This window comes from Dermacentor albipictus, chromosome 1 (genome assembly GCF_038994185.2).
Source record: "Dermacentor albipictus isolate Rhodes 1998 colony chromosome 1, USDA_Dalb.pri_finalv2, whole genome shotgun sequence".
NCBI lineage: Eukaryota > Metazoa > Arthropoda > Arachnida > Ixodida > Ixodidae > Dermacentor > Dermacentor albipictus.
In genome coordinates this window covers 155,012,500-155,034,431 of record NC_091821.1, presented here as the reverse complement: position 1 = coordinate 155,034,431, position 21,932 = coordinate 155,012,500, and the positions used below count along the sequence as shown (strand labels likewise).

At 44.4% G+C, this 21,932-nt stretch overlaps 1 protein-coding gene across 8 annotated transcripts in view; it reads left to right on the top strand.

The window, feature by feature from the left end:
- LOC139050973 (endosome-associated-trafficking regulator 1-like) overlaps positions 1–21,932 on the top strand; it is a 69,428-nt gene that overhangs the window by 4,975 nt on the left and 42,521 nt on the right. For 6 of the 8 annotated variants that reach the window (XM_070527911.1, XM_070527906.1, XM_070527894.1 and 3 more), the window contains 2 exons: positions 8,342–8,538; positions 16,654–16,742. In XM_070527911.1, the coding sequence (XP_070384012.1) occupies positions 8,342–8,538; positions 16,654–16,742 (286 nt within the window). The remainder of the gene's footprint in view (positions 1–8,341; positions 8,539–16,653; positions 16,743–21,932) is intronic. The other 2 variants (XM_070527899.1, XM_070527917.1) reach the window with 1 other exon arrangement.

The following is a 21,932-nucleotide window of genomic DNA, read 5'->3' as shown; positions in this document are numbered from 1 at the left end:
GGAAAAAAAATCTAACCGACGCGGGGTCAGCCAGAAGCAGCAGCGGCTGCCGCCTCTCCGTTCTACGTAACCTTCGGGACTTCTTGCCCGTTGCGAATCTCGGAGGCTTTGCAAATCTTGTAGAGCTGCTAATGTTGTGTGGAGATGGCACGGCAAGCTCCAAAACACAGCGAATCAAGTACATCGCAGCTGTGCTTGCAATCAAGAACCAACGAATGAGGGCCTTCGCCACCTTCACATGTTCAGCGTCTTTGTCTCGGCAGTCTTCTTCGGTTGTGCACCTCTGTTTTCAGCTTAGGAGGTATCGGCTGTCGCGATTCATTGTGATGGTGTTAAGCCTCGGCTAACGTTTGTTTCGGTGGACATCGGTGGTGTGGCACAGTCGGACCCAGAGCTTCGACTTGAAGATGGCGTGTGCCTGCGGCACACGCCATCACTTTCTGACACGCCAAATTTCTGACATGCCCTACTGCTTCCAAATCGCAGTGTACTGTTGCCCTCCCTCACTTTCGTTAGTCCGAACTTTCGTTAATTCGAACTGAAGCGGCTTCCCCTTCAGCACAATGTGTTGGCGGGCTAGTTGGTGCGAATCCATGAATACTTTGTTTAGCGCGAAACGACAGACACAAGAAAGACGACAGGACAAGCCGCTAAACGTCAGACACAAGAAAGACGACAGGACAAGGCGCTGTCCTGTCGTCTTTCTTGTGTCTGTCGTTTCGCGCTAAACGAAGTATTCGCGGCTTCCCCTTGCGGTTCGAATTAACGAGCTTTTACTGTAATTTTTTTTTTCACATCCTAGCATCGAGTGGTTGCTTGTTTTGAAGATGTGGCACTGGCAAGGGCCTGATGTCCCTACTAGCTGGCTGTGGCTAATTCTACAATGTTCCTCCCCCCTCTTTTCAACAAGGTGTTATTGTGATTGTCTTCCACTTAGGTCCTTGTGGACAAATAGGCTGGTTTCATATTGCCTACACAGTAGTATTGCTGGTGGCCTGCCGTGACGTCCAGTGACAGTACTACATGTGCTGAGTTGATCTGCGCATGCAGGCATGCTTGCACAAGGTGTAGGAAGACAAGCTGTTTCCATGCCAGGCCAGGGTTTCCTAGATGTCCACAGGCCCCACACATAGCTAGTTTCTAAATCTGTACCAGGGCACCAATGCTGCCATCCTTCGTGAGCTGCCAAAGGTAGGATACTAACAGGTAAAGCCATTGTAGTGACCAAGCAGATAGGCCATGCTACTTGCATAGGGCATGTACGTGCCATCCATCTCAAAAGCAATGAGATGGATGGCATGTAAATGCTGTGCATGATGTGGATGGCTGAGATGCTACCTCCAGTAGCGTTGCTCTGCTGTCTCTTCCACTTTCTCATTGGCAAACTGGTCCATGACTTGGCATCACTCTGGGACATTGTGAGACTGCCATTGTTTACACGGACAGCCCCTTTGATCCTTGGAAAGATGTGGAAGTAGGTGGGCATGTTGTCCTTGGAGCTGTCATGAATGCCCTAGTTATTGCTGGTAAAAAGTAGCTTGCCAGAGAAATCCACACTTTGGCTGTCTGTGTCCTGACCTGGAAAAGCAGTGTGTCCACATTGGCCTCAAACACATAAGCCTGTACATCAGCCAGGCTCAGTAGCTGCTTGTATGTCATCTTAGGTTATGCCTCCAGTAAACGTTTTCTGGCCAGATATCCCTCAGTTGCACGGATGATGGTTCAGCTGTTTGCATGTTCTAGGCCCATCCTGTAGCATAGCTGGAGCCCCACAGGACTGTCAACTGAACTAGCTGAAGTGGATTGGGTATGAGCAAAGGAGGCAAAATAAAAGCCATGTATTGTGTCTGTTGTGTCTTGTTTAGTGTCTGTATCCATAATTTTATGCTGTATGTTGCACTAAAGTGGAGCCTCGTGTGGGCAGCAAATGTAGGACTGTCCAGTCTCGAGTCCTGGCGGGCCATGGTCGGTACTACAACACACATTTTTCTATCAATGTTTCTGTAGTTGTCCCTCACACAACGCTTGCTGCTGAATTTGCAGCAGTCCCCACAAATGTCCAATAAGGGTGGTAAGCATGGTTGTTGTGTCACATGTTTCCATGGTATGACCCTGCCATTCTCTTGATCTTCAGTCTTTAGCAGGAATATAAAATCATTAATCTGTGTACTCTGACATCCAACCTTGCTAATTTATGGGGATTTAGTGCCAGGACAGCCACAAGGTCACATGGCAACAAAGGACAAAGCCTTTTCTCTGTTCTGGTCTTGTAAGCAGCCACTGAATGCCTTCAATCCATCTCATCTGACCTACACTAGGGAGGGTAATACACCACATTGGTTGCAGTTTGAGCTCTTCTGAAGTGCTACAGAATGTTTCAGCGGCTGGTGTTATTGCCGCCTACTGCTGTAACTATATTTTTTGTAATACTTGCTTTCCAGTTGTAGCAACTTTTGCAGGTATCATGCCCTTCGGAAGAAGTAAATGTCTGGCCAGTAATTTTCTTGGTATAAACCTTACACTACACCCTTATGGTTGGTGCTTTGGACATAATGCTGGAAGCTGCAAATAGAGCTTTGCTGTTATGTTTGTGGAGATGACCACTTCTTTAGTGACTAGTCTTCTGATTGAGAAAAATATCTGTGTGATGTGGAGGAGCTCATCCAATAGATTGTTCTACCTGTCCATCTAGAGGGCATGAAATCCAGATTTGAGGTGTATGCAAGAGTCATTGGTCATGCTGATAAAGCCAAGGAAAGAACTGGTTATGCCACTGTAATGGCTCTTGTTACTCATTGCAGCTGCCTGGATTTCCTCTGAATAACTCATTGCATAGCTCTTTGCCAAGGTTATTCGATTTCTGAAAAAGCGGTGGGCATACACCAGACAATATCAGGCTAGTTTCATTTGCATCAAATGTTGTGGAGTTGATAAAAATAGTGTTTCATTCACACATAATGGAGTTTGTGCCCACAGTCTGTCTGTTATGCCCTGTCATATTAGTTTTGGGCTCGAAATGTTTCTATAGTGGGCTCATTGTGACTCTGAGAGTTGAACATTGTGCAATGAACCAATCAATGCTTTGCTTAAGCAACCTCGGATATTTCTAAAGCTTGTCCTAGTGTTGAGCTCAAAATGATTGTGAATAAGTTGCAAGTTGTTGGTCTTCATTGGTGCCTTGTCACATAGCTATTAAAATTTTTAAGGGATAAGGATTTCTTCCTCTCTCAAAGTAGCGTTTTTTAGAAGAGAAAAAGTTCATGTTGATGTAAGGGGTCCTTCACCGACTTTTGTTTGTTTTGCTTGACTCCATTAAGTGCGACATGGCATCATCAGTTATGTTTATGCTGATGACATTGCATTCTTTTTTGTGTGCTGGCATTCAAACCTTTTATGCATCATTACAAGCATAGTTAGGCACCTTTGAAAAATGATTAAACACTGTTATATAAACGTGTTTGCAAGGAACAGCAAACAGGCTTATATAACCCTTCTATGCTGACTTGAAAAAGTAGTGCCAGTAACTGACCCTATATTCTGATTTATAAAATCTGAACATATAATGTTGGCTCATGGTTCTTGGGTGTCATAGGCACACCATCTGTTAGGTAATAGCACTTAGTATTCAGCCGATTCCTTTACTTGATTTTTTTTTCATTTAGCCTAACTATTCAGTAAGTACCACTGGGTCTGGGCTCATTCTTGGCCCATCCTCCAGAATAGGTATGAACCATTGTGGCACAGGAGGGATAGGATCCTTTAATGTAGCTGGATATGTGTAGTAGTTCTTTGTGAATAAGCCTGTCATCCCCATTCTTCCCTCGACAAGCATCGTGCATCGGCTTTGTTCTTGTGACATCGCAGCATCAACGTCTTGCTCTGTGCATCTACTTGATTTGCCACTTGCATTTCAGCATAACTTGTGAGCAGTGTAGTAAATAAACTTAAAAATTGCATGAGATCATGGTTGTAGTGGATAAACATAAGCATTGCATGAGATTACATGTTGCATAGCAAGAATGTGATTGCAGTTGTTTGCTTTGGTTTTAATTGTGTAGCATTTAATTAACTGCTTAACTAAAGATTCGCTTCACATAGATTGCAACATGTGCGTTGGATCTGTGTAACTCTTTGCTTTGTGCAAGCAGCATACCAGAAAGGATGTAGTGTACTGTTGAGGCCCACTGTCTTGATAAAACCAAATTTTCACACCTGGAGCCATATTTGTAACAATCTGGTTTGACACAATCTCTCCTCAACATGTTACTCCTTCCAAAAAGTGTAGTTGTTGCCTGGTGGAGCTATGCAAGCCAAAGGAATGCCTAAGCTAGGGCCTTGAGAAACATGCTCCAGCTGCTAGCGAATTATGGACGGCAGTACACAGTTTTACTTCCATTTATTGATTGATAACATTTTCAGCATTAAGCTACAGCTGATTATATTGACAATACCTGAACAGTGAATGGTGACAGTGTTCATGTGAGGGCTGTCTTGTCAGTCACACCGAAAAGTGCCTTGAAATCAGTAACTTCTGCTTTTGAGAGTTCTGGCCAAAATTTGTGCAAAATATTACAGCATCACAACTTGCAATGTCTACGACAAAGAGGAAAGTCAACAGAAGTTATGCGAAAAAGAAACTGTCTCTCGCTAGTTCTAAAAGGTCCCAGTCACTATTTAGTGGACGATTTTATATGTAAAAAAATAAAAATGCAGTGACTCTAGACATGGTTTTGCATCAGGCTGTTCAAATCGTACTTATTGAAAACCATTATTGTTGAATCATTGTTATGGTTGTAATGCATGCTGTTCCACACTCAACAAAATGCACAAAGGACAATGTCTATATCTGCTGTGCATTTCAAATGCACAACAGATGTACAACTTTCATATGCTTTGTTAAAAAAGTTCCGATGGAAGGTTTCGCTGTTCCGACATCTGTGTTGTTTGATACCTCTATAAGAATTGGTCCCTCTGACCAATTATCTGTGGTAAACATAGCTTAGAACATACTTAAATCTGATATTAACTCCTTCCATGCCTTGGACGAGCTGGGTTTGTCCATACATATCTGGTAAAAACGGCCAAGGACGAGCCCAGCTCGTCAGTGGTACTTTGCATTTTCTAACAAAGCAATCCCATAGACAAGCTTGCTTCTCTCTCAGTGCTTAGTCATGCTTTTGTTAGATGATAGCACACACAATCCATGGGACAGTGCAAGCATAAGCAAAGTCTATCCGGGGAAGTGAAACATGTTGGCAACTGGGGTCTTTAAATATAATTTGTCCATTCTTGGTCAGAATTCGGGATAATAATGTGGCACGGAAGGGGTAGAGACTATGCGGGCAGCTGACCCTAAATGTAAACGCTTTGTAACATGGACATCAATTTGATGTGAGGGGCAAGCCAAAATGCTTTATGACATGGTAAGCTTTTATGACAATTAATGAGGACTGCTAAAGTAGAAATAGGTGTTGGGATGCAAGTATGTGGTGGACAGTGTAGACAGCAGGTTGGCGTGAATACTGCCCCAAAAATAGTGGGATTAATTTCCTTTGCCTTTTCTCCCACGTGGAAACTCCTCGTATTCCATGCAGAATGCAAACAAATTTGAGCTAATGCAAAATGGGAGCGCAGGCGATGACTCAGCACACTGTGCTTTTGATGGCACAATGCAGTGCTGGGCAACATCGAAGATACATGTATCTTACATACTACCTTAGATACTCTTTGGCTATCTTGTATCTGAGTCATGATACGTCTGGCAAGACTTGTATCAGTATCTGTATTTCCGATACATGAAAGAATGTATCGTGTATGTTAGGGTACAAGATACTGGGCTATCGCAACATCATCATGCAAAACTATAAATGTTGGCTAAACTCCGCTTCTCAAGCTGATACTGCTCCCACTAAGCCACCTGAATGAAACTAAAGGCAGTGTCATTTTTTTTATATTTCCACTAGAGCCCTCCAGCGAGGATAGGCGATGAGGGCAGCATGTCCCTATTGGTAGAGCAGAGTCACGCAGTGCTGCTCATGCCATCTCAACAAAAACAAGCACGCGAACGTCTGCATGCAGCCGACCTTTTGTTTTCTTGATTTTTTGTTTTTAGCTGCGTCGGTGCCATGATGCTCATAGCCACCGTACTGTGCTGGGTATGCCAATGCGTGCGGCGCCTTTCGCGCAAATTCTGATGCCGCTATAGTGTCGTTATCGAAGTTCCTCTTGCCTGGTGCTTTGTTGCAAAATCTGAAGAATGCAAGAATGTGCTTACCTTGCGTCTAGTGGATTTCACACATCAGCGATATGAGGATCTCATTGATTTAAATTTGACTGCTGTAAACCAAAGCATGGATGGTGCAGCTTCCAGGAGACTTGTGCGTAAGGCTGCTATTTTGTGTACATGATTGTTGCTCAAAAACAATTTTAGAGCGCAACTATGTGCCTGTTCCTGTGTTGGCGTCGCGTCGGCAAATGCGGAGTATCAAGGACGGTGATGGTAAGAGAGCGCAAGGAGGAAAGTGGAGGAGGTAGAGGCAGCGGAGACCATGAGGCAGGAAGCGGAGGAGGAGGGTGTGGTGAAAGTGAGAGAAGAAAACCATAGTGCCGTGCAAGACATGCAGCGACGATGGCTACAAGATGGCGCCGGAGTAGCATGCATCGTCTGTTCGCCGATGACGCCATGGATAAGACGTGGCGAGCGCGTCTGCCGGTACCATATATGGAAACAAAGCAGTGCATGAGCGGAGGTCTGTCTGCAGCAGCTGCTGTGAATCATGCCCACGCGTCACCCATGCGCTACCTCTTGCAATCTCCCACTTAGTGAGGCAGTCGCGCCACTCTTCGCTCCATTTGCAATGTGCCTCACGAGACGGATTATCTGCGCCAGCCAATATATCGTGAAATCAAAACACTTATAGAGCTGTGCTCAAATTTCGCATTAGGGAGTTTTGTAGTAGTTGGTGAACTAAATTTTTTTTTTTTACTATGTTACATGTGTGAACGATATGTTTATGAACAAGGTAAAACTCCGCAGTGGTATTTGCGCCATCGTGCAGAGGCTTCTTATTGACATACTTGTTAATGTTACTGTTAAGCAGCTAAAGCAACCCCAGTAAATTGTTTTGGAATGAAAATATTGTACTTTGGAGCAAGAAACAAACATTTTGAGTTACTAACAGACATTTCGTTCAAATGAAAGAAGGCTGGTTGGAGCAAATTCCTAAGCAAACATATTTGTGCATACGCATTTGCTGCACATTATATAGATGTAAAATAAATTTGGGAGTGTATTGACGTATCTTAAGATACAAACGGAAAGTATCGTACTGGATACAGTAATCGCAATAGTATCTTGTATTTGTACTTAAATACTTGTTGCCCGAGTATCTTGTGTCATATTATGATACAATTGCATAGTATCTTTTACCAGCCCTGGCACAATGTGACCTAAGCATTACACAAGATTACTTATTTGGAGACTAGCACAACCTCTTTTTGTCAGTGGCTTGTGACATCCCATGATCACAAATGGGATTACGTGATATCAGCTGGATTTTGTGTTGGACCACAATGTGATGGTGAAATCGGCACTTAATTTGTAGCATTTTGAACTCAGATGAAATATATAACGATCAAATTAATATTTCCTTGTGTTCTGTCGGTGTTTCCTCAGGAATGTGAAATGGTGCAGCAGTTCTTGACACTAACATGCTACAAATGACGATAGTTATATGCATGAGTAAAGTTTAATAAAAGCAAAGTATTGTGAACGGAAGAGCATTTCTTTGTAGCAAGCTTTAATTGGGGCTGTATTTTCTAACAATTCCTTTTCCGTCTATTCTATTCTTTATCTGTTGCACAAAGTGACGAATCCTAATGATGAATGTGACGTGGTGTGCAAGCCAATGAGGCAGAACAAAAAGGATAAAGAAAATTGTTGCAATACCTTGGCCCTGATTTGCAAAAATAAGGTCTTTTACGTTTTGTAAAAAGAGGAGTGCTTATTGTCAGTTTTTTATGTTCATAAAAATAACCGGAATGAAACCAATTATTGGCGTGCCTTTTAGTAAGTCCCAATTTCTCTTTATTAGATAAAATAAGAACACAGATTTTTTTTACTTCTCAAATTTTCAAATGTGAAGCCCATAAACAAAGGACCACACAAATTTTGCAGTGTACTGCCAGCATTGGAGCTGCAAAAAATAGTTTCAAACATTGCGCTGTTGCTGTTAAATGTACTAAGCATACTCATTGCTGTAGCTATTGTGGTTACTGTTTTGTTAATGATTCGTTTATCTTTTTTGTTATTTTTCATATGCTGTCATTGCCTGAAAACAAGCAGTGGCACACATAAAAAGACCACAGTCTTTAGACATAATTGCACATCTGAGTTCAGTGCCAGCCAGGCGGCCTTCCTCAAGTGATGATGCAGATGGGAGCTACTCCTCCAGCACCGACCAAGTAAATGTTTCTGAACCTACCTGGCTTCAAGAACCTCTTCATGCAGGTCTTAAGGCCCAGTACGAGATAGACAGGGTGAGTGAGATGTTTTAGTTATCAGTAAATTTTCATGCTAGTCTCCTCACATTACTACGTTCAGCGTAAACCCGTCCCACAAATCTTTTATTTAGCCACAAGAAACTAGGCAGCAACACTGTATGAAAAGTTACATGCTGCATTCACAGCAATTGAAGGTGCTGCAAACTTTAGTTACATTTGTGCTTTTATCTAAACATTTAGACATGCAATGGTGGCTCGGTGGTTATGGTATTCCATTAAGAATAGTGTTGTGGGTTCGATTCCTAGCCACAGCAGCTGCATTTCGAAAGGGTGAAGTGAACAAACGCTTATGTACTTAGACTTTGGTGTACGTTAAAAAAAAACCCGGATGGTCAAAATTAATCTAGAGCCCATCACTAAGGCCTCTCTCATAACCCCGCTGTGCAGTTTCAGGATGTTAACCACCCTCCTTCCCCCTCCCCAATTTAATTTTATCCAACATTCGTGTTCGAGAGCTCATTCTGGTCACTTTGACTTCTGTGTCTGCCCCATGAATGTGTTTGCAATAAAAATTTTTTCATTCTTCATTCAGGAAGGGCTGAAAAACTTTTTGCGGATGTTGTCAGTTCATATGCCCAGCTAGCATTTGCATACCAACTGGCTCTTCTTTTTATATTCTTTTTTTAGAACTGCAGGCCACTTTCATGTGGCCCAAGCGGTAGTGGGAACATTGTACCAAGGCAAATATTTTTGCAAACAGAAATTAGTACATAATAATGCTCGGTACATAATAAGATAATGCATAATAACACTCAAGCGAAAAGTATGAAAGTAAAATTCATGCTGGTAGGCAGAGAAATATATGGAAACAACTAATAGCATGTTGAATCGCAAATACTACAAGCCAAGAAATTTCTCGAATGATGCTTGTACATTCTCTGATGAGAATATGTCGGGTGGTAAATTTTTCACTCTGTTGTTGCTCTGGGAAAACGGAGTACTCCCAATTTTTCATGCATGTTAATAAAGGTGTTACATTGTGCTGGGGTTGACACCAAGTACTATTTCTAGTTAACAGTGGTAGCAGGTAAGATGCAGAATTTAGCGAATGCCTTAGCTCGTAAAGAAATTTTAGTCTAGCTAGTTTTCTGTGTGCTTCCAGAGTGACAGTATTATTAGTCCTCATGGGGTTGTTAAGCGATAATCGCCTGTTATAATTGTTGTTGATGAAGTGAACTGCAAGAATCGATTTCTTCAAGATTATTGACACCCTTCTTTTTGTAAAGGTTATTAACCAAGTGCGATTAACAATGATGCCCATTTATTTTAACTGGATCCGATTGTGTTCCACTATTTAATTAAAATTCCAGGCACATAGGTTTTAATGAAGATTTGTGATTCTTTTTTTCAAGTGCAGTATAGTCTATACTAGAAGACAAACTTGGGCGAGTTAGTGGTGGTTCATGTTTCAAAAACTGACAGCGCAAAACAGACGAGGATGAAGGGAAAGAAGAACACGACACTGGCGCTATATACCAGTATAACAGTATATATATATATATATATATCAGTATAGTCTGCTTTAGCATAGCCTTTTGTTTTTTTCTTTTATGAAGTTGCACTATTGGTTGCCATATACAATGTGGCCAGGTATTATAAAATTTAAAATGTGGTGGCTTCTTAAACCATTGCCTTCGATGAAAGATGTCTGGGAACATTTGACAAAACTTCGGTGTAGAACTACACCTAGTACATCATAACGCAAGAAGGTATAGGTCAGCCAACTATTGCCACCAACGACCAATGTGGCCTTTACATTTACGGTGATGCTGTTAGTGTGAATAGAAGCGCTCAAAAGTGTTATATGCATGTTTCTAGGTGTCCTGAAAGATCTCAATGTTCCACCCAGATTACGTTTGGAGAGAATAGAGGGCATATTAGAGACGACATGTGGGTAACATTAAAAGGTTTGTGCATTAATTATTTGCTTTGGAGAAAATGGTCAGAACCTGTTCTCTCCCTCTTTAAAGGCGGTATACAAAGTGCATGCAATATTTGTACAGGGTCCTGAGAAAACTAAATGTTGCCCTGGATTTCAATTTATAGTATTTAGGGGGCATGCTATTGGTGATGTGTAGGCAGTTTTAAGTGTGTGCAATAATTATGGGCTTCAGAGAGGATTACCACTACCAGCACTACCGCCACTACTACTACAGTGCAGCGAAACCAACTTTCTCCCGCACTAAAATGAATTTGTTCTTGTGTTCTTCAAAAAAATATGCTGTTAAGAATATATTTCTGGTATTTACTTAGTGTACCGATTCCATCAAGCATTTTTGAAATGTTGGTATTTTGAGAACATTAAGAAAAATTATAACTTAGGAGGTAATGGGTTATATGTGAGAAGGGTAGAAATTTGGCCTTGTTGGTATGACATACTGCAAGCAAAGTGAAAAAAATAAGGACATAAGGAATGTACAACACATGTGCTAACAAATGATTTACTTGAAACAGTGCCAGTGAAACCTGGCACGTTCCCGCGCGTGTCCATGCGAGCTGTGCTACGACGCACAAGCCCCTGGCCAAATCTGCGAAGCATGGAAGTCCAAGTATGTGGCAAAGATATTTCCCCAGAAGAGTTAACCGCTGAGATGGGCTGGTGTACCGCCCGTTCCCGTCGGTGTACCGCCCGTCGCCCAGACGAGCAGCGGGGCCGAAAACTATCCCAAGAACAACAACCTAGGACGCAAGACTCTCGCTCTCGCTATAGACCCAGGCAGCAAGTTAGAACTCAGGTTCTCAAGGCCGGGCACATGCACCCACTACCAGCAAATGAGATCAAGATCATCGTCAGACCCAAAGAAGCAATCAATATTTCCAAGGTCGGCAGCCCTACAGTGACTGCAGCTATTCTTCAAGCAACGCAACTTAGCTCAGAAGACAGTCAAAACGACACAATATGCTCGAACAACCAGTAAAACATCATGGTGATCAGCACGCCCAGCCTGCAAAATGCGGACCGGTATGTAAGATTCAAGTTCATCCAAGTTAACGGGGTAAACCACGAGGTCAGCGCGTATGAAGCTGCCCCAGATAATACTACCAAAGGAGTCATCAGAGGCATCCCTCTCACCGATAACGCCAGAAAAATCGATGCTAACATCATAAATGATCGTAATCCTCTAGCCCTGGCTGCAAAGCGAATCGGTTCCACCACGACCATCGTCATTGCCTTCGACGGTCCTGACGTACCATACATGGTTCGATATGGCGCAACACTAATCCCACACTCCCTGTACCGCAAGCAGATCGATATGGTACCACTGCGGCTGTCTCGGGCACTGCATGGACATTTGCTCGTTCCCTAATAACAAGATCTGCCGGGGCTGCGGACCTCGCAACCCAGATCAAGATCATCAGTGTACACCCAAGTGCATGTTGTGTGCTGGACCCCTCCCCACAGCGGACAAAGCTTGTACTGCCAGGTACAAAACGCCATACGTTATACGAAAACGCCTCGGAGAACGCCGAGTAGCACAGCATTCAGCCCTTCAATCAGAAGATTTTCCGTCCATGGACACCAAGCACCGGTCCCGGTCCCAGCTCCCTCTCCAGACCGAGGTTGTTCCAGATCAAGATCCACGTCGAGACCAGGAGCCAGATATACCTCAGAAAAGGTGAGCTTCGCAGAGGCCCTGAGGGGCGTCTCGCGAGAGGGTCACGTAAAATCCCCCCCGCTGCCTAAACCCAACACAGACAACACATATATCGAACACCTTAAGAAAGAAAACACAGTTATGCGTGATTTAATCCAAAAGCTTACCCAGGAGATTCACAGCCTCAAACAACCCAAAACCCAACCCACACCCAACACCACAGAACCCGCTACCAACAGCCAACCCGAAGAGCTTTCAAGACCAGCCCCCAAAAAGTGAGCCCTCCAAGAAGGAGCTCAGGGCCAAGTACGCTCCGAAGTCATGGATATGCTCGTAAAACTCCAAAGCACGGTGGAAACTTTACAGAATTCTCTAATAGCCCTTATGCACAGAGTCACCACCATGGAAGCTAATATTCAAACCCTTTTCACGCAAACCGCTTCCACCGCTCAAGCTGTTGCCATGAACACCACAGGAACCGTCACCGCCACCCTGCCACCTGTGGCATCCCCTATCCTTCATCATGGCCCACACTAACACTGACACAACATTGTGGCAGTGGAACTGCCGAGGCTACCTCCATAAGCAACCCGTTCTCCGTCAACACCTCCGTACTACTTCATGTCAACCCGACGTAATCTTACTCCAGGAAACGCACGATACTCCGGTCAACCTTCCAGGATATCAACCTTTCACTGCGAACAACGCTCCACATGGAGTCTCCACACTCTTTCGAAAAAGAATTACCGCAATCGCACACAATCTCAACGATCGGCACATCGAACACCTCTTCATTGAGCTCATCCCGCACATAAAATGAAAGGAAGGAATATGTATCCTCAATATCTACAATACTCCATCTCAACGACATAGCTGATTTCTATACCTCTTCAAAAAGGCCCTTAACATCGCAGGCAGCAGCCCCCTTATCATCGGAGGTGACTTCAATCTCCCACACAAAGGATGGGGTTACAGACACAGCTCTGCTGCAGGTTGTAACTTATGGCAAGACTCCCATGATCTCGGGCTTACACTCATTACTGACCCAGCCTTCCCCACTCGCCTCGGCACTTCTACTGAACAAGACACGACACCAAAAACGCAGACAACGCCCATTGGCGCAACACCCAAAACGACCTCGGGAGTGATCACTCTATCATCGAAATTACTGTCCCACACCTAACAGCCGTTATGAGAAGAACAAGGGACTTTACTTGGACGGACTGGGATGTGATCCGTAAACGCTGTGTAACAGCAACGACGGACACTCCCATTACCGACATAGAATCGTGGTCATGCAATCTTCTGTCTGACACTCAATTGGCCACCCGCATTATCACAACAGATGCCCCGACTGAGTGCATGGACAGTAGACTCGCCCACCTTATCGAGGCCAAATCATCAATCCTCTCTAGATGGAAGGGACAACGGCTCAATAGAAGACTCAGACAGAAGGACGCACTTCTCAACAAGGAAATTGAAGCACACTGCCACGTTCTAAGTCAACAGCAATGGACAGAGCTCTGTCACTCTCTAGACGGGCAACTCCACCACCCCCGCTCGTGGAAAATCCTCAAACATTTGATTGATAGCACCACCACCCGCTCATATGAACAAGATCGCCTCACCAAGCTTTTATTCACAGAAAGCAAGACGCATGGCCAGGACCACGTTAAGAATAGCTTATGTCAAAAGTACATCCCATCTGGGCCCACTCAACCTCACGGGCCATACACAGGGACCTCCAACCCTGCCCTTGATGAAGATTTCAGTGTGGCAGAGATTCATGCTGCCCTGCATAGGCTGAACAGCCATTCGGCGCCACGCCCAGATGGTGTTACGAATAAAACACTAAGAAATCTAGATGACCCCTCGGTGCAACAACTCACTGAATACATCAACAACTGCTGGCGCCAGGGATTCATTCCCCCGACATGGAAAACGGCCAGAGTAATTCTCATCCCCAAACCCGGTAAGCCATCTAGCCTCGCCAATCTCTGGCCCATACCGCTAACTTCATATGTAGGCAAGGTCATGGAGCACGCACTCCTAACCCGTGTAAACACTCACCTCAAAGACACTTGCTTACCCCAACTCGATAATTGGCTTTAGACAGCATCTTTCCACCCAAGACGCTATGCTCCAACTTCAGCATCAAATCCTAGATGGCAAATCCCGTCACACGAAGGCGATCTTGGGCCTCGACCTCGAGCGCGCCTTCGATAACATAAGGCACTCCACCATCCTCGAATACATCTCCTTGCTCAACCTTGGAGAACGCACTTACAACTACGTAAGAGACTTTCTATCCAGTCGGAAGGCCTTCCTGTCGGTCGGAGACATTCGGTCGGAGGAACTCTCCCTCGGCAGCATGGGCACACCGCAAAGCTCTGTCATTTCCCCAATACTGTTTAATCTGGTTATGCTCAGATTAGCACAAGAACTACTATAACTCGACGGCATTGAACACACCATATACGCTGACGACATTACAATCTGAGCTGCAAAGGGCAGTGACGGCCAAATCGAAACTGCCGTACAAGACGCCATTGACGTTGTAGAAAGTTATCTTGAAGGCGCGGGACTCTGCTGTTCCCCTGAAAAGTCGGAGCTTCTCCTATACCGCCCATCACTCCGTGGACGCCCCCCACGGGGCTCCACGAATAAACACCAATGCGAGGAAATAGAGCTCAACCTGATGAATGGCAGACCTATACCCGTGGTCCCTAGCATCCACGTTCTTGGTATGACCATAGAAGCCAATGGAGCTAACTCTACGGCTATCTCCAAGATCCTTCGACAGACCGCTAATACATCCAGACTGCTGAAACGAGTGACCAACCGGCAAGGGGGTATGAAGGAAGAAAGCCTCATCCGCCTTGTCCAATCTTTTATCGTCTGTCACATTACTTACGTTGCGCCCTTTCTCAACTGGTACAAAGCTGAAAAGACTAAACTGGACATCATCATCAGAGGAGCCTATAAGCAGGCCTTAGGACTACCCAACCACACCAGCACGGAACTTCTACTACAATTAGGTATTCACAACACGCTAGACGAGTTAATCGAAGCCCAGCGTCGATCCCAACTAGAGCGGCTTACGCTAACGAAAACAGGCCGCAGCATTCTAAACAAGCTTAACATCACCTACCACCGTCAACATGGAGACAAACACCCAATACCACGCAACATTCAGCAATGGGTACACGCCGACCCTGTTCCGAAAAACATGCACCCAGACTACAACAAAGAACACAGGAAGGCACGAGCTACCTCCCTCATCAAAGCTTATGCCAACACCGCGGACGTCACCTTTGTCGACGCAGCTGAGTACCAAGATGGACGGTGCTTTGCGGCGGTTACCACGGCAGTCGGCTTGCTCTGACATGCTGCCAGCATCATTACCAAAAATGCCGAGACGGCCGAGGAAGTGGCCATCGCCCTGGCCACTCTTGACCCAGCCTGTCACACCATACTGAGCGATTCTCACGCAGCAATCAACGACTACATCAAAGGTCGTATTTCTCAGCAATCACTCCGTATCTTACGACAAGCCCTGCAATCGCCTGAAAATCAAATCACCCTCGTCTGGATCCCGGCACACGCCAGTGTTGTCCACCCGCACCTCACCAACCTCAACGAGGTTACACACTCCGTAGCACGAGGACTAGTCGACCGTGCCGGAGACGGTGCAGGTGCACCCGCAGGACGCGACCGCTTAGAAGCTACAATGACCTTGTGAAGTCATTTTACCTCGCAAGAAGAACCTTCCTCACCCCTCACCGAAAGGTAAACAGGGCACAGGCAACCACCCTTCGCCTGTTACAGATGAATACATAACCCTCCCTCACACGCTATAACACTATATACCCCGACATCTACCCGAGCCAGACGTGCAAGGTCTGTAAAACTGAATCAGCAACACTCCCCCATATGCTATGGGAGTGCAAACATCAATACCCAGACCTTAATCCCGTGACCCTCTCAACGAGATGGCACGCCGCCCTGCGCAGCTCCCATCTCGACGACCAACTCTGGGCGACCCAGCAGGCCTACGAAGCGGCGAAGAGGCAAGACCTCGACGTCCCATCGTGGGAGGCCTAGGCCCAGCCGACTGAACTGCTGGTCCTCATTAAAGTTCACTCTCTCTCTCTCTCTTGAAACAGTGTGCTAGTATGAATACAAGGGTTAATGTTTTTGTTGCCTTTTCTTTCCCTTATATCTCCAGCTCTATTTTTACATGCTTTCTTCAGTAGTGCACAGTGTGGTATACGTGGTATTTATTTGTCCAAGTGGGTTGTTTGTCAAGGTTAAAGAACAAACTTGTTAGTTGGTGCCTGTCATCTCAATTGTTTTGCTGTCTGTGAGCACTGTGCTCTATTTATTAAAGGTGAATTGTTAAGTGGACCAAAGTTCTACGCTCCCACAACTCTGTGTGTATGGTGCTTAGTTGTTTTTCTTATTGCTTGGTTTTTTACCTCCAATAATTGCCCAGGTTCTTACTGAGAGGCTTGAAGAAAAGAACAAGCAGTTACAAAGACATCTTGAAGAAGCACAGAAGGTCAACAAAGAACAGTCGAAAAGGTAAACATGGTTTTTATTTACCTCCAGGGCTTTTATGGCTCTTACGGCTTTCATTGGTGCTATTTGTGCTATGTGACATAAGTGAAGAATTCCAAGTTTTGAGGAAGGGCACTGAACTGCTTTTTGAACGAAGCAAATAAAGCTGCTCAATTACTTCATTATGCAGTCATAAATATTGAAACACATATGACAATATTACTCCTGTATGCACAGTAGAAAGCCTTAACTGCCATTTGAAAGCCTGCTGCTGCTCTTTTGGGGGCTCTGTATGCATAGATTTGGTAATTTTGGCAGTGTAATGTATAAATGGCTGTTAACAATATTTATATTGTCATCAACTGTGTAAATAAAAAAATTAACCGACGATTACAGTACTCCCTAATGCGAAATTTGAGCGCAGCTCTATACATATTTTCATTTAACGATATAGTGGCTGGCACAGACAATCTGTCTTATGCGGCACATTGCAAACGGAGCGAAATGTGGCGCGACTGCCTCACCAATTGGGAGATTGCAAGAGGCGGCATGTGGGTGACGCATGGGAGCAATTCACAGCAGCTGCCGCAGATAGACCTCTGTTCATGCAGTGCTTTGTTCTTGTATATGGTATCGGTCGATGCACTCGCTGCATGCCATTGGTGAACAGACAACGGCGCACTACTCTGGCACCATCTCGTAGGGGTTGTCGCTGCAGAGCCCGTCTTGCACGTTACTATGCTTTCCATTTCACGCTTTTGCCCTACCCTCCTCCTCCGCTTTCCTCCTTGTGCTTTCTTCACTTTCGCCATCTTTCATCTCCCGTTGTACTCCGCATTCGCTCTTTGATCCTTTGCTGTGTTCGTTGGCTCCGTTACGCTGGGGGAGGATACCGAGGGACACCCCCGACGTGAAATGCAAGAACGGGCACCTAGGAGCTGCGCTCTAAAATGTAAATGGGGTCAAAGGTAAAGCAGGGTAGGCAAAGCAGTGGAGAAGGTGAATCGAGTGATGATACCAGAGTCGCTCACGTAAAACCTGTTGTAGGCATGTAAGGCATAAAAAATAAAGTGCAGTGTGACTCGTCGCTAGGTAGAGCATTGCAATTACTTTTTTTTGTGCTGGTGGAGATGTTCATTTTCTGTCATGGATAGGATGGCAAAATGAAAAAGAAAGCCTCTATTGCAGTGAAGGCCAGTTCTAACCACCTTGTAACTCTATTTGTACAAAATGCCTTCAAAGATTCTTGCTTTTAGATATTTGTGATGCTGTACCTTCTCATACACAACTTTAAATGATGGTTTTGGGCTCTTCTAAAGTTGGTGTTTTGGTCTGATAAAAAAATCTGAACCTGTATGAGATTATTTTTAGGGCCTTACATGCATGTTAAAATGCATGGCTTCTGTTGATGAATTATTCAACCATAACAGTTTTGCTGTGTTGAAAAGTGCTGAAGTTGCCATATTTCACTGCTTTAGATCATTTGTTTGTGGAATATATTGCCACAGTTCAGTAATTATAACAGTGATGTTAGTCATTGTGAAAAAGAAGACAATGCAGGGCTTTTAGGACTGACTATCCGCCATCCTGTGTATTAAGCTATACAGTACTGTGTATATTATTTGTAAATATATTTTTATTTATATCTCTACCTGTAACAATATCATTGCACAGTATGAACTTCAATGATGCATAATTATCTTAGTGTAATACATTTGTGGGAGTGGATTTAACATTTAGCAACTGATATAAAACAAAAAAGCCTATAGGTACCATGATCAGTGCTGTATGTAGTCTTAAAATGGGTTGCATGCTGTTGATAACGTATTTCTGCTTTTGTGTTCCATTTTAAAAAGCCTGTGCAGTTAAGCCAAACCTGCAGGTCATATTATCCTAGCAGAGAAACAAATTTGTACTTGCACCCGCACTGGCATCTGCATCAGCAGGCATTTAGTGTGTTGCGACACCACAGACCCGAGCTCATGGAGGTTGAACCCTCTTGCATCTAGCTGTCTGCAGCTTAGCCATGTCCGGGCAAAGGGGGATGCTGAGAGTTGAGCCGATGCCGAGTGTTTATGAAACTGCAAATATGTACCTTCTGTATGTACCTTCCGTGCGGTAGCACGTGTTTCCTTCGACGCACGGCCAGTTCTGCCGAGAAAAAAATCTGCCTAAGAGGTTTCCATAGAGATGCGTAAAGCCCCTTGATTGATGGATGGATGTTATGAGCGTCCCCTTTGGAACGGGGCGGTGGGTTGCGCCGCCAAGCCCTTACTATTATACTGCCTAATGTCCTACTTAGGTTTAAAAAAAAAGAAAAAAAAAACACTATGAACTTCCACAGCCAAATTTTCTGATCCCCTATTGTGCACTGTGCTTTTGTACATCTCTGTTTTATGTCGCTTCCCTACTTTTATTCCATCAATCCTCCATTCGCCTCTTAGTAATCCCAATTGCGGACATGTTTACTTTTCCACTGCTCTTGCTGAACCCAACGGTCTAAATCGACCGCTGGGTAGACGTCTTAACATTCTAATAAAACATGCCCCATAGTTTCCCTAGCTTTAGTGCAGCAAGCACATGCTTCTTCCTCCTTATATCTCGCTTTATGCGTGCCTGTTCTAAGGCACCTCAATCTCGCTTCGAAAAGTAATGAGCTTCTCTTTGAGTTATAATAAATTGTTTCTTTCCTGATTTTGTTTTTTTCTCTTAAGTAATTACTCATGGCAGGTTTATTTTCCATTGCCGTCACCCATGAGATTATTTTGGCCTCTCTGACTTTCCGCTTGACGTTCTCTGTTGCTGTGTTGCCCACCCTACAGGCCACATACTTGCTGGTAAACTTCCTTGTTCTTTTCACCCACTGTGAATCAATGTTTTTCCTTTACAGATGCCTCAACACTCTCCCAGCCCCTTTACTTTCTTACATATTCCTCAGTCGTTCTTCATACTCAATTTTACTGCGAGCTTGCCTCACTTCAAAACTAGTCCAGCCCATATCACCCTGCACAGCTTCGTTTTTGTAGTCTTCCCGTGAGCAGCGAATGCGAGGCGACCCACTGACCTTTAGTTCCAATCGAGTCCTGATTGTACCCCTGATTTAAAGCAAACAACCGCATTTCCAAAAGTAAGTCCTGGAACCCTTACACCTTTCCCCATACCTCGGAGCACCTCATACCTATTGTATCCCCATAGCGCTCTGTGCTTCATCATGGCTGCATTTCTCTTCCCCTTCACTGTTATTGTTTTTTCCTGTGTTTCCATATATCTATTGCCTTCGTTTATCCATATACCAAGGTATCTATATTCTGTTACCTGAGGTATTTCCTGGCCTTGTATCTCCACTGTCTGTTCACAGTTTTCATTGAATACCATAACACCTGATTTTCTAACACTAAGTTTCAAACCTAAATTGTTGTGTTCCTGTCCACAGATATTAGCCAGACGTTGCAAATCACTTTGCTTGTTAGCTAGCAACACAAAATCATCCGCATAATATAAACCTGGAAGCTGCTGCTCTACTACTGTACCCGCCTGTTTGTATGAGAGATGAAACCCGATATTGCTTCCTTCTAGCGCCCTCTCCATCCTCACCATGTACATCATAAACAGCACTGGGGATAAAGGGCACCCCTGCCTCGATCCCTTGTTGATATGAACTTTCTCCTCACTCCTCATCCCTTCTCATTCAACGCAAACAGCATTTTCTAGGTAAATCTCTCTCTAAAGCTGTAGACAATCGTCACCTAAGCCTTCCCCTTCCAGAATATCCCACAAAATGTTGTGGTCTACGTTGTCATAGGCTCCTGTAATGTCTAAAAAAGGCCACATATAATGGTCTGCTTTCTACTTTGGGATGCATAGAGAGCAGGGCCATCTGGTGGCAAAACCAAAATGCCACGTGACAAAATGCCACGTGACTTAGCTGAACTCTGATTGGCGGACGCGACGTGCAACGCGTTTTTTCCTACTCCTAGCAGCAGCACGCGACGGCGTGATTTCATGATGGATCATGCTGGGCACGTGTCAAAATGATGTGCACTTCCCGCCAGCGCGTCACTCACACCTGGAATTACGCAATGCAGTCCCACCTTTACCCTTCCTCTCCCTTCGCGCGAGCTTGATCGTGTTACCGTGAGCTGGCTCCCCTCCCCTTCTTTCCCTTTGCTAGCGCACAGGGAGGCGGCACTCCTGCCTGAAGGCAGCATCTTTCTTTCACATCCTCGCACGCTTTCACTCGCATCTAAATACAAAGTGCGTGGGGTGCAATAGGATCTTATTGCACTTGTACTTTATACGGAACATGATGCGGCTTCACTTCGGTGGTTGCTCATGTCACTCATGTCACGCCCTGCGCTATTTGAGAGGTGCGTTTGCAAGCAGCTGCTTGTAATAGTACAATCATTTGACCATCTGCGTCTGTGGAAGTTTCCATTTATTGTCTCGGCATTCCTTTGCTGCGGAAGCGAAATTTAGTTTTATTGAGGTTCTAATTACATGTTGTTCTATGGACAAGAGGTTATGAAAAGTGACATACTTTATGTTGAGAATTTCGTTATATTAAAGTTCATTATATCGAGGTTTCACCATTATTATTACATATTACAATTTGTACTTGCACTTCTCTGCCATTATGCAAAATAATGCCCACCATAGCCAAGTAGAAATGACAGTGGAAAAAAATTGTCCATGTGTGTGCAGGTGAGTTTTAAAGTCATTACTCGGGTACTTGTTGCGTGCAGCTCTTTTGTGAACACTGGGACTGAGTGAGAACCTTTAGGCAGTCCCCCTGTTGTTGCTATGGTGTTGGAAGGTATGGCTTATAGGCTCCAACCATTGAAGACATGGAACTGCATCTTTCTGTATACATGTCAGTGCCTGAGCATACCCTGTAGCTTTGGTTGCAATGTATATGATTTTTGAGATAGAGTATCAAAAGCTATACACAGTGTCAAGCACCTGCCTAAAAAAAAAATTAATTTATTTTTATTTTTGCAGTTTGTTGATCTTGTTGGTGTAGGTGGTCCTGTTGGTGCGCACTTCCTGTAGAGGCACCACTGAAATCCACCTCGCAGTGAATTTCAGAATTGTGGGTGTGAGAAGGAGCACAGCTCCTTCTCCCGCCCACAGGAGCGGGCTGCAAGTTTCCGTTCATGCACTTCAAAGAAAATTATTTCTGTTGTGATGGTGCACTCTAAGGAAACACTCTACGAG